Source organism: Netta rufina (genome assembly GCF_964035555.1).
Source record: "Netta rufina genome assembly, chromosome: 5".
In the NCBI taxonomy this organism is placed as follows: Eukaryota; Metazoa; Chordata; class Aves; order Anseriformes; family Anatidae; genus Netta; species Netta rufina.
In genome coordinates, this window is record NC_140128.1 from 54,575,259 (window position 1) to 54,587,761 (window position 12,503).

At 44.5% G+C, this 12,503-nt stretch overlaps 1 protein-coding gene across 6 annotated transcripts in view; it reads right to left on the bottom strand.

Annotated features, from left to right (window-relative positions):
* Window positions 1-2,123: 2,123 nt before the first annotated feature.
* The window catches only part of CDC42BPB (CDC42 binding protein kinase beta), a 94,194-nt gene continuing 83,814 nt past the window's right edge, over window positions 2,124-12,503 (bottom strand). For 4 of the 6 annotated variants that reach the window (XM_084288106.1, XM_084288105.1, XM_084288107.1 and 1 more), the window contains 8 exons: window positions 11,437-12,033; window positions 8,217-8,314; window positions 8,030-8,114; window positions 7,767-7,887; window positions 7,558-7,675; window positions 6,315-6,423; window positions 6,152-6,222; window positions 2,124-3,877 (listed from right to left, as the gene is read on the bottom strand). In XM_084288106.1, coding sequence (XP_084144232.1) covers window positions 3,746-3,877; window positions 6,152-6,222; window positions 6,315-6,423; window positions 7,558-7,675; window positions 7,767-7,887; window positions 8,030-8,114; window positions 8,217-8,314; window positions 11,437-12,033 — 1,331 coding nt within the window. In that variant the 3' untranslated portion in view covers window positions 2,124-3,745. Of the gene's footprint in view, window positions 3,878-6,151; window positions 6,223-6,314; window positions 6,424-6,552; window positions 6,592-7,557; window positions 7,676-7,766; window positions 7,888-8,029; window positions 8,115-8,216; window positions 8,315-11,436; window positions 12,034-12,503 lie in introns of those variants that run through there. The other 2 variants (XM_084288109.1, XR_014618503.1) reach the window with 2 other exon arrangements.

Here is a 12,503-nt window from a genome sequence, read left to right on the forward strand (position 1 = left end):
ATTCGGGGCTCCTCCTGCTCTTCCTCCCAGGAACGCAGAGCAGGGGCTGCGTAAGGGACCGGGAAGTGGTGCTGTAAAAACCTGGGGGCTTCGGCTGTGGTAAACCGAACCCATAAAGCTGCCTCCCCCGTGCTGTCAGGTGACAAAAAAAAAAAGGTGCTGCGTCGTATCGGGGAGCAGGGAAAATATTTACTGCAAGGCCGGGGAAGGGCTGATTTCTGAGTTCGTGTTCCTCCCCTGGCTGGCTGCAGCACTGCAGCTGCTGTTTGTGGAGCACGTCCCGCGCTGCTCCACGCTGTCCTCAGCTCACCCCGCCGGCACAGGCAGGCTGAGCATCCCGCACAGCCGGCACGGTGCCATCGTCCCGCAGCGGTGGCTGCTCCGCCGTCACCCCAGGGCCCCACGGACACCCGCAGGAGGTTGGCACACCGAGGTGGGGCTGGCTCTGAGCACGAGGCTGTAGGGCAGGAGCTCTCTGGCCTTTGGAAAAAGGCTGCTTCATGCCAGGAGCCGTGTGCTGCTTTGCAGCGGCTGCTGCTGGCAGCTCCGTGAGATTTCCGTGCACCTGGTTCCTCCCAGGGCTGCCCGACCTGGCTGAGGGAAGCAGCGAGATGCTTCCCCGCTGAAGTCCCCTCCCTGTGACTTAGCAGTGCGAGGCACGCAGCGCGCAAACACCGAGTGTTTACAAACACACACCCCGGCAGATTGCACCCATTTAGGAAGCTGTTTGCTCTCAGCACAGCTGTGCTCTGGAGGTGTTGGCAGGTTTGTGTAGCTCCGGGTAGCGAGCGGCACCAGACCGTGTGCCAAAAGACACGGCCCCGCGTGGCGAGGACCCGTGCTGGAAGTGACCGGAGCATCCTGGTGAGGGGCAGGCCCATCACCGCCTCCAGCAGGACCCGCTGTAACGCTGCCATGAGGCTGGAATTGGCAGAGGAACGGGCAGAGCCCGAATTATCCTCATTCCTTGCATAACCGAATTCCTCGCTTGTGATACCAAGACTGGCAGCCTCCAGGGAGAAGAAAGTGCAGCGTCAGAGGAGCGTTTCAGAGCGAGACTTGAATTTCCACGTTACTGAAAGTTCTCCTGAGGGCTCAGGAGGACTCCTAAGGTAACCAGAAGCAGGAGCCCCGAGGGAACAGGAGATGTGAAAAGGGCTGTGGTGGGGGCCTCAGGGAGGAATCTGCTCAGACAGATTTGAGGGGAAAAAAAAGAAGAATAATGTATTCACACTGAGCGATTCATTTATTTTTCTAGAAACGTTCTCCTGCTTAAATTATAACCAAGCCCTGGCGCTGCTGAGTGCTATGATTTAATACTCCCATAATTAAAGACTTTGTTGTCATCTGAAGTCCTCACTGTGCGGAGAAAAATCAGCTCAAGAGCAGTAGAAACGTTTTTTAAAAGTCAAAGGCTGATTAGCATGAATGCTGGTGGGAAGGCTCCTGGCACACAGAGCTCGAGCCTGCTGCCAGCTCTCCCCCCACCTCCCCAGAGCAAAGTGCCGGCACCGCTTCCCCAGCCAAGCAGCCCGCTGGCCTTGCCCAGGTCTGGCCAACACGGAGCAGCCACGGCCAAAATACTCGGCGAGGCCTCCTCTGTTCACCTGAAGATGGGTGAGACACCAAGAGTCCATCCAGGAGGCACCTGGGCAGCCTGTAGGGGTAAGGGACACTCACCCAGGTCACACGAGGGGAGCTTCCCAACCCCTCTGTGCTGTGTGTGGGGCACCGTTCATGCCATCAGTCCTTGAAATGTTCTGAAGTGCTTCTTTGGGATCCTGCGGCCTCCTCACTGTGCTTTGGCCATAAGGAAATGATGACCTGAATTATTTAAAACGAATCAACAGGGCCGCTGCCTTGATGAAATGGCAACTCCAGCACAAACTGAGGGCACGATTTCAATACTGCAACCCTCCCAAAGGCCTGCCATTGCTCCCGAACATGCGTTTACGTTCAGAAACACACCCTTCTTGTAGGAGAGGAAGAATCCATTCAGGAATGGAGCTTCAAAGTATTTTTCAGTTTCTGTAAAACTTTCACGTAGACAAAGCAAACTTACCACAAGACGACAGCAAGCGCCAGTGGGGGACTGTTTTCAGATGTCAAGACAGACGACTATGAACTTTAAAACCTCCCTCTTCTGCTTTATTGACAGGTAAATTGTTCAAAAATGTTCTCACAATTCAATAATTACAAAGACTTAGACTTACATTAAAAAAGTAAAAACCAGAAAACCCCCAAAGCAGTAGTGTCCAGCTCTAACTGAGCCCCTTTATCAATAATCTGAGAAAAAGAGCAAGTACTGTCGAACACTTAACGTAACAGGATTAAATGTTGACTAGAACACTCAGTTTAAACTAAAGATAAGTGCACGTCCTATACAGTGTTTCAGAAAAGAACATTAGCCATTGGTATATCATTAGCCCATTTAAACCAAATTTTAAATAAGTGACATCCAACTGTCATAAAATTGGCACAGAAGGCACACTAGTGTGACAATGACAAACTGGATATGCCAGCCACTGAATTAATTACAAGCTTTTAATGAAACATGGTCACAAACCTTTGATTACTAAATGTATAATACATGGAAGCATGAGATTAAATATACACGCAAAACATCACCACTGCACGTGGGCCATAGCAAAATATACAGGAGTGTGTTGTGCATTTTTCTACATGATCAATACTTGATTAATAATCATGGGGTCTTCATGCAGGTGAGGATACAATTAATGAGAAAAGCAGCACCCCCAGTTACACATCCTTCACATTCCACTTTGGTAACCAATGAACAGACCGACGTTTTAGTGTGACAGAGTCCCTTAGGTCAAGCAGACTTCAAGGGCAGTGTGTCCGCAAGAAGGCTTGCTAGCTAAACAATGTAGTGCGTCCTTACACCAAAAAAATCAGGAGAAAACTTCTCAGGAGGAGATAGGCAGGAACTAGGAGTAAAAGTTTCTTCACAGCAGTAATTACCAATATTTTAAAAGCCTTGACTAACGGCTGACTGATGAGGACTAAAAAGCAGGGTATGGGTAAAAGATAACTGGTAGTAGTCCTATGTACAAGACTAAAAAGTCGGTAGAAAGGTAGAAAGACTGTTATGCAGCTGAATATGTAATGGCTAAATGAATTAAAAGGCCACAAAGCTATAACCAACTTTTATTGGACTTCCTGGTGATTCTTACTGACGTTGGGAACAACCTACAGCTTCCTAGCATTCTCCTTAAGATTTACGAAACCAGCTGTTATGGGAAAAAGGGAAAAGTGTATTTTTCTGAGGATGTAACTAGACCTGCTCGCATTTCCTATTCAGAGGTCCAAACTGTGTCTAAAAGGATTTCCTGCTAATGAGACATTACATCATTCTATAGAAAAATAATATTCCTGATATTGTAGCAACATTATCAGTATCTCTCTATTTCTTCTTCAGCATAAGAATAAGACTATTTACTGGTGGCCTTAAATGCTCCTATGCAATACAACTGTGTCACAGCTGTGCAGAAAGGAATCAACCGTAACAGTGAACAATTCCGCATAAAAAGCTTGATCGCTATTTAGTAAAGAACTTTCTTCATTTCAATAGTTTGTATCTACAATCTGGATATATAATTATTCTTGTACAACACTAGAGATTCAGTGTCAGTCTTGGCACTAGCATCTGAGACAGCTTTGCCCTGCTCTTGAATGCTCCGTGGAGTAGTAGATGGTCGAAGCCGGAACGGCGAGAGCTGTAGTGTTACGCGTCACAGGTCGACTGGTCCAGTCCATCTAACGTCAGCTGATTCCTATGAGGAGAGTTGGGACTTGGGGGACCACTTGGATTTGAGCTGTTGGATGGAGTAGAGTGTTTGGTGGAGTCTGAATCAGGCTGTTAACGAGAAACATTAAAAAATTACACTTCTTAAAAAACAATTCCTTACACTCAAAAGCTTTCAAGGCACTCAAAAAATTAGGGAGAGCAAGGCCTACAAAGCAGCAGGCATTAGATTCATTTCGTAGCTAAATGCTAATGCAAATACTTTCATTATCTTCAACAGGCCTCAGTGCAGTCTTGAAGGTGACCTTCTGACCTAACACGAATTATGGCAGAGCATGTGGAAATTGTTAAATCCCAGGCTCCTCTACTTCAGCCACTGCAAAACATGCGAAAGAACTTCTTCACGGTGAGGGTGACGGAGCACTGGGACAGGCTGCCCAGGGAGGTTGTGGGGTCTCCTTCTCTGGAGATACTCAAGGCCGTCTGGACGCCTACCTGGGCAGCCTGCTCCAGGGAACCTGCTTTGGCAGGGGGGTTGGACCCGATGATCTCTGGAGGTCCCTTCCAACCCCTACAAGTCTGTGACTCTGTGAAAACTTCCCTGACAGAACGCATCCATCTGTGCATTGTTAGTTTGCGTTTACCAGCCTGATTTTTTTTTTTTCCAAGAGATTTTTACAGCAAAGGAGTACATTTGTCTGCCCATATAAACGTGTAAACAATTACAGTCAAATCATCTTCAGCTTGGTGAGAAGGAAGGAAGCAAGCACACAAACTGTTTACAAAACAGTACCAGCAACAAAGGCAAGCATGTGAAGTGCCTGACAAAAGAGTGAAGGCTGCCAAATATCAGATCCAGAAACAGAATATACTTACTGGAGCTGCCCTACGTCAATATCTAATAAAGGCACTCTATCCACAGTTATTTTCCCAGCATTAGATTGGATGTTGGATATTTGCCTTCACAGACTGGTCTCACTTCAACAACATGGCTGGCAAGTTTCCCACTATTTTGAGGAGTTACAACACTGAGCAGTGAACAAATTCACAGCTTATGCACAGGAAAAACCGGTACCACTACAGCAAGTTATTTTTAAAAAAGGAAACATATATACAGCAAATATACCGAAAGGTAACATCCTACAAGAATGCTGCTTACAAGGTTTTGCATGCCTCAAGCAATAGTAAGACCATCTATAACGAGATTATCTTAACACAAACCTGCTCATGCTGTGACCAAGTCACAAACCATTGGAAAAAGCAGTATAAACTAGAAGGTGGCATCAGATCCTCCAAGCTACAAACTACTATTTTTGAAATTTAAGATGTCCCAAGGAATTTTAAGGTTTACCAAAAACAAAAACATTGTAAAAAAATCCTTTCCATCTACCACTGCTGGTGCCTACAAACAGCAATTAGATTGCAAAATGTAACAGACTTTGGGAAGGATGCCACAGAACAACAAAATCAACTGGGAGAGTCTGTCATAAGCACCTTTGAAAATCAAGACAGTTTTAAAAATGCCCATATTCAGACATTCCCATTTTAACATGCTTGCTTTAATGGTGACAAGTGGGCTTTTAATGCTCTGACAAAGGAAGTCAGAGTGGCTCAGAGGTCTGGGCAAACACTGTGACTTGGGATGTACGAAGGCATTCTGTAAAGGTCTGGTGTCAGGAAAAGGCTAAGTCACCACACTTCAAAATTCAGAACGTTATACAGGGCGCTAAAAAAAAAAAAAGAGGATCTTGATCCAGGAGTTTGCCAGTGCTACTTCCTAACACTTATCTTGCGCAGACAGTACTTGAACAAAGCTTACAAGAAGCTATACCCACGATAAATCAAGGGGAAAAAACATCATCCAGATTTAGGGACACCAGCTTTGTGCAGCCAGAACATCTTCAGGCTGCCGACTGCCAACCAGCACACGCTTTCACACTTGCTAAAAACAGATTACATAATATTTTAAAATATTATTCCTTCTCAAGTTACAAGACAAAAAGTCTTCCTTAAGGGAGCACAGAAAACCATTTAACGAGTGGTATTACTTTCCTATTCTATGCTAATAGCCCAGAGAACATTTCTAGGAGCTTCGAGGACATTTTATCAATTAGTCAAAATTGCCTTGTCTACAAAGCTTAATCCAGGACACAATACTTCTTAAAATATCACCATAAAAAGATCTTTTCACAGCTTTGCTTTAGTGCTGGCTTATCTAGCATACAATCAGCTATTACATGCTGGAGAAAACATTTGCAGAGGGAATATATCTCCATAAAGAACACAGTCTTCATGAAGTACTTTCTGAGCTATTTAATTTATTGGGAGAAGAAAATCTACAGCAACAGGATATTGTCAGTCTCCATTTAATAAAAGCTACGTTACCTCTTTGTCAAACTCCTGGTCGGGATCGGACATGCTTCGGGAAGGCATCGCTCCTCCCACATCGCTGCCACCTGCAGAGAAAGGAGCAAAAATGGCAGTTTTACATCTCCTGCTGAAGCCACCAATTATGGCTTAGAGCTGACAAGATTGCTCCCAGCCTTACTTGATGAGGGCCAAGAAATATAGGTTTTGCTTCTCTGTTGCTGCTGCTGCCGTGAGAGGTTGGCTGTAGATGGGCATGGTTTTTCATCCTGTGCAGCGGGTAAGACACTCTACAGATGAAATGAAACACCTTGTTAGCCAACAACCACAGCTATCCAACGAGGGGCTGTTACTGATAAAAACTCTGTGCTTTTGATGCTATCACAACCCAGTATTGGCAGAAAAAACTCTGAACTTACTTGACTACATCCACATATTCTCAGAAACAGACACAAACCCTGAGAAAGACAGAGAAAGAACTAAGCCCCGCAGCAGCCACCGGACACTCCTCCCACCTGCTGGAGACAGGAGCCACTGGAACCTGTCAGCCAGCAAACCCTGGTATGAAGGGGCAGTGACCGTGCCAACAGCTCTGCTTTCCTTCCTCCTCCTGCTGAAAGATGAATGCATTATCCTCATCAGAGCCAGCCGAGAAGGACAAGAAAAAGCCCGACTAGCAGCTATAAAATGAAAGGTACACAGCGTAAAAGCGTACCTTTGCACCTTCCTCTTGTGGATTTCACTCTCAAATAGCTCACAGAATGCTCTATTTGTTAAATGCAAACCAAAAAGTAATGCTGTAAAATGCCACGGCTTACACGTGTTTTGGTTGTCTTCCAAAGCATTCACCCCCCTCCTTGTTTTTCTTCCAGAATTGTCCAAGTGCCACAAGCACACCGTGCAGTTCCTAACTGTGTGCAGCTACTCCTACCCTCGCTAAGGAAGCGGAGGAGGGACAGGAAGAGGAAGAAAGCAGAGAGAAGCCTTGCAGTGAGGAATGGTGACTCTGGAGAAGGGTACCAACAGGGACAGGGCTCGTGAAAGATGTGCTCAAAGCCTGTTGGAGGTGATAACAGACCAGAATGCCAAGGGGATGAGAGGGAAGGAAACTCACTCTGTTATTTTAAGATGACAAACAAGCAAAAGGAAGGAGGAGAGACTGATTATTTATAAAACGGCTAATAAGTTCCTGGCAGTGATCTCTGTTTCTTTCAGTGTCTCATTCTTAAGTTAGCTAATAGCATTTCTCTGCACAGGACTTGGAAACATCTAAAGGATACATAAGGAAGGGTTACATTTTTCAAAACGATTAGAAGAATTTGGTACGTAGATTAATACTTGAACCCTACACAGCTCATGTTTGCATGTATTCCTGAGCAATTACAAACACACATACGTCTCCCTCCCCTTCAAATGTGCATTACCAGTGGGAGATCCATGAGAACCTGCATTCCATCTCCTGGTCCCATATGTGCCACGTGGTTGAAATTCGTTGGGTTAGAAATCATCTTTGACCTTAGCTCAGGGTCTCTAAGCATTTCCCTAAAAGAGCAGAGTGATTTTTACTATTAGCAGTCCCGATCTTTGCATGCCATCACGTACAACCTGTTACACACACAGACTAAATTCCTACCGCCTCTGTTGTAATCGCTCTTCCTCGGGAACCTTAAATACAAATCTTCTCTTGCTCCTGGTTCGAAGCATTTGCTTTTTGCTGTTGTCAGACGTTTCTGGTACACTGAGAACAGCTCCAGCTGTAATAGCACAAAGCAATTTTATATACTTAGAGTCATGTTGATCCAGAAGTATCCAAGTTTCATCTCATGCAAAGGTGACATTGCTTAAAATTATCCAGGCAGATGGATTCTTTCACTTCTCCCCTTGCTCAGTACTCACCTGCAGACTTGTTCTTGAAATATATAAGTCTCGGTGGCTCGCAGTTCAGGAGGTTCAGAGTGCCGTCCATGTTTAATGGCCTGATCTGTTTTGAGGAAGGAGAAAGAAAATTATCTCCAGCCTAGCATACACTGCCAAGAACCATCTCATTTGGAATTAAGTTCTGTGTTCACAGAAAAGTACTTACCCTTCGCAGTCCAATAGTCTGAACCCATTCCATAGTGTTAACATCAAATACATCAACACCGTACTCGCTATACACTGTTACATATGAGGAATTGCAACCTGCACAGATTAAAAACAAACAGAAAACCCTAATGTGGTTTCAGAAGTCCATACCTGACACCTATTTGCACAAATTTTAACAGTCAGAAGTTTCCTCTATTTGTGAGCTACATTGTAAAACATCACTGTTTTTCTCAGGCCCGCTTTCAAACAGATATTTTTGCAACAACAGCTTTGCTAACGCCAACTGCCAGCATCACAGGAAGATTTAAGTTTGACCCTTGCAGTATTTTTAATCTTCAAATTATGATTTCATGAAATTGCCGAAAGCCATCTGACGTTTTCAGATGCATATAAATTTGTTACGTGGTAGGACTGAGGCTGGCTTTTCTATAGAAGCAGATTACTTCATTTCGGAAGCCACAAACTCACTGTACATCTGCTGTGCACAGGGGAAAAGAGGGTCACCATCTGGGAGGTGGGTCATGAAGTCCTGATGCAGTTCTATTCTGAACTTCCTTCCTCTTTTGCTAACAATTATCTAGTTTTAGATATTCATGTATGAGTCGCTTTCATCAGGTTAACATAAAAATGTCACAATGCTTAAAGCTCACAATCTTTTTTTTTTTTTTTTTAAAGCATAAAAGGCATCCGCAGACAAGTTTACTTCAGGTCAAACGAAAAGCAGAGATCCCTACAGCTTCATATCAAATGCTTTTGCTCATGTAATGACCGTGCCCTGATATAAAGAACAGTTACTAGAAATTTATGGGACTTAGTAGAGAAGAGATGTACCAAGAGCTGCTTCAATAAACAAAGGGAAAATAACCCAAATAGGACACTCAGTGCATCTGAGAATCTCCTTACAAGAACTGAAATGATGTTTTAGTGCTGCTTTTAAAACTCATTCACAGAAGTCTTTGGACAGCTCTCACATATATGTATCCCAGAAGGGACATAGGGTCAGCTGCTTGCTATATGGGGCAATGGCTGGCTTGGATATCCAAAAAAAAGGAGACTGCAGAGCAGCAGATGGAAACATTTGCCCGGTCTGCTCGCAGCCAAGGCCAGCAGGCAGCCAGTTGCTGGTGAGCTTGGTCAGACCTCAGCTGGTTCCCTGCGGGACCTGGCACCTCCTGCCCGCACCGCGCTCGGCCCTGCTGCAGCTTCCAGACCTGAGCTGAGCATTTGTGCTGCACCACCCTCCAGCTGACAACATGTGCCTAAACCCAGCACATTTAGTTGGCTGCCCAAAATCATGGAGCAGACTGGGCTAACACAGACCTCAGCCTCCCCTTCCATGTGGTTGAATACCCTAGAGCTGAGTTCAACAGCATAGCCTAAAATCTCTCTACAACACCATCCTCTTTTCCTACAGCAGAAGCTGCAGCAAGGACAGAACAACTGCCACTTTGATGAGCTGATGGGAGAGTTTAAAATAAAAATGTTATTACTTCTTATTTGTATTGTTTATATTTGTTATTGCGCTTTTAGCGCAAGGAAGATGTGGAGCTGTTAGAGCAAGTCCAGAGGAGGGCTACAGAGATGACCAGGGGGCTGGAGCACCTCTCCTCTCCAGGCTGAGAGAGCTGGGGCTGTTCAGCCTGGAGAAGAGAAGGCTCTGGGGAGACCTCATTGGAAGCTTTCAGTACTTAAAGGGGGCTAATTAAAAAAAAAACAACTGAGAAGGACTCTTTACTCGGGTAGATAATGATAGGACAAGGGGGAGTGGTCTAAAACTAAAAGAGGGGAGATTTAGATTGAAGAATTTCTTTCTGTTGTCTGCAGTAAGGGTGATAAGGCCCTGGCACAGGTGGTCAAGTGGATGCCCCATCCCTGGAGGTGTTCAAGACCAGGCTGGATGGGGCCGTGGCCAATCTGATTTAGTGCGTGGCATCCCTGCCCACAGCAGGGGTTTGGAGTTAGATGATCCATAAGGCCCTTTCCAACCCAAGCCACTCTGTGATTAAGAAGTCACCATCACTAGTGACAGACACCAGGACTGAGGAAGGACAAGGCTGAAGAAAAGGGAAATAATCCAGTTTCCTTTGGCAGTGGACAACGTTGCTATTTCTATTAAAAATAACACCCTAGGCCAATGCCACTTGGGACCGTGCGGTACAAGAATGCTATAAAATAGTTACAGAAAGACCAGCTTCTAATAATAGCAGACAAAACAATTAACTAGCACGGCTAGTCTGCTGAAATACAATAAACTGTAAAGCTGATAAAGGAAAAGGAAACATTAGCTTTGGCTAATGGTGTTTTAAAGTAAATCTGCAACTGCATTGCTTCCTTGGGCCTTCGCTTCAGACTTCTGTAGAGAACTAGGTCTGAGTAAAGCAAGCAAACAATTTCAGTTCAAGACAATTAAAATTAAACAAACTGCTATTTGGACCTGACCTAATCAAACCAATGAACACCTAATTGCTCTGTGTAGTATTTAAACAAAACGATATTTCTTGCCTTCAATCATCCCAAACCACTTTAATTATTATTTGAGCTCCAAACAGAAAGCTGGGTTTTATCATGAACTGCCTCTGACTACTGAAAAACGTTCCACGTGTGCTGCTGTCCTGACCGGCTGATAAACCAACGCTCCTGAAAAGAACAGAGCACATGAAAAATCACTCTCCACCTGCCTGTATTATTTTTGGAAATTCTCCCCCTCAAAATACAACAAAAAAAGAGAAAATTGCAACCAGCTGCCACAAGCAGTATTTTCACCTCCTGTTTTGTTATCCTTATGAACGTTTAGAGTCGCAGTCACATTTGATCTCCAGCTTTCTATTGTGCTTTGAATACAGGACACAGAAGACGTCCTAAAGACAACCAGACATTTCTGCTTTCTAGAGCAAAAACCGTGACAGAATTTCACAGAAGCAGCAGTCTTACACTGCCCTGCATCCAGGACTACTCTCTGCAGAAGTTATTTTGCGTTCCATTATTAGTTCTTCTGTGTCCTGTACCAAGACAGAGCTCATTTTCTTGCAGCGTCCAGGATCTCAGCCCAAGAGACTGCCAAGTCCAAAGCTACCATCAGGATACGTATCCTGTTAACTCATCACAACTTCAACTGTAGATATTTGAAGACAAACCAAAGCAAAATAGAATACATGCTGATTATTTTTAGACAAGTAAAGCGGCAACAGGGATATGGCAACAGAAAAACATATACATACTACAGGCAACAGGAGTTGCAGGCCACATTAGTTCCTGCATGCGTGACCTTCGACCTTGCGAATCGACGTATACTCCCATATGGCTGAAGCAAAGCAGGTATTCCTCATTACTGAGCTCCACAGCACAAAGGGCATCAAAAGACTGCTGTGAGAGGAACATAAGCGAGGGGTCATTAGGATTTACCAGGTTTATAGATTGTCCATCTCCCTGGATGGTCAACAGAGAGAACCCAGACTGGTAGCCAACACAGAGCTTGTCCTTGAACACTGCCATCCACTGTACAGTTCCCGGAGCCTGAATTTCACTGAATTTTTTGTGGAAAGGTTTAGTTCTGTGAATTTCATAGCAAAAAACCTGTCGCTTGATAGCCACAAACAAACAAGTTGCAGAACTCTTCTTTAGTGTTCCAGTTGTGATCAGTTGGCAGCCTTTAGTTTCCGCAAGCTTGATGTCAAAGTTTCCTTCTGATCCGTCCAGAGAGGCCCAGGGGTAGAGGTGAACGTGATGGTTCCGACCACAGATGAGGATGATGATCTTCTCTTTGGGAGCGAGCTCTATCTGGTACACCTTCTTGCAGTCAGCAGCTCGGACTATCACTGCAAAGGAAACGACAGCTACTGTAAGTAAAACAATAAAACTATCAGGCCTGGAAATACTGCACCATTACCGATGTCTGAAAATAAATCTGAACAGAGACAAGAACAGATAAGAAAGAGCACTTATTACACACATTTGATGCTCTGTTGTTAATTCTCAGAACTAATATTGAACCAGAGTGTTCCTGTAACTCTTTATTGATATACAGTCTCAGTAACACTTTGCAGGAAAAGGCTGCTTAAAATATATTTTTCCTGAAATTTTCTTTTATCTGTACTATCTACTCATTGCAAGACAGGACATCTTCTGGAACTGGTTCCACATTCAGGAAAAACATCAGTATCTTGAGTAAATTAGGGAGTAAAACTAAATTAGCAAAACGCAAACGGAAGAAATATGAAGTATTTAACGCTGAGAACTTGGGATACAGAACACTGTAGTGTTGGCAAACGCCTCTTCCAAATACAAA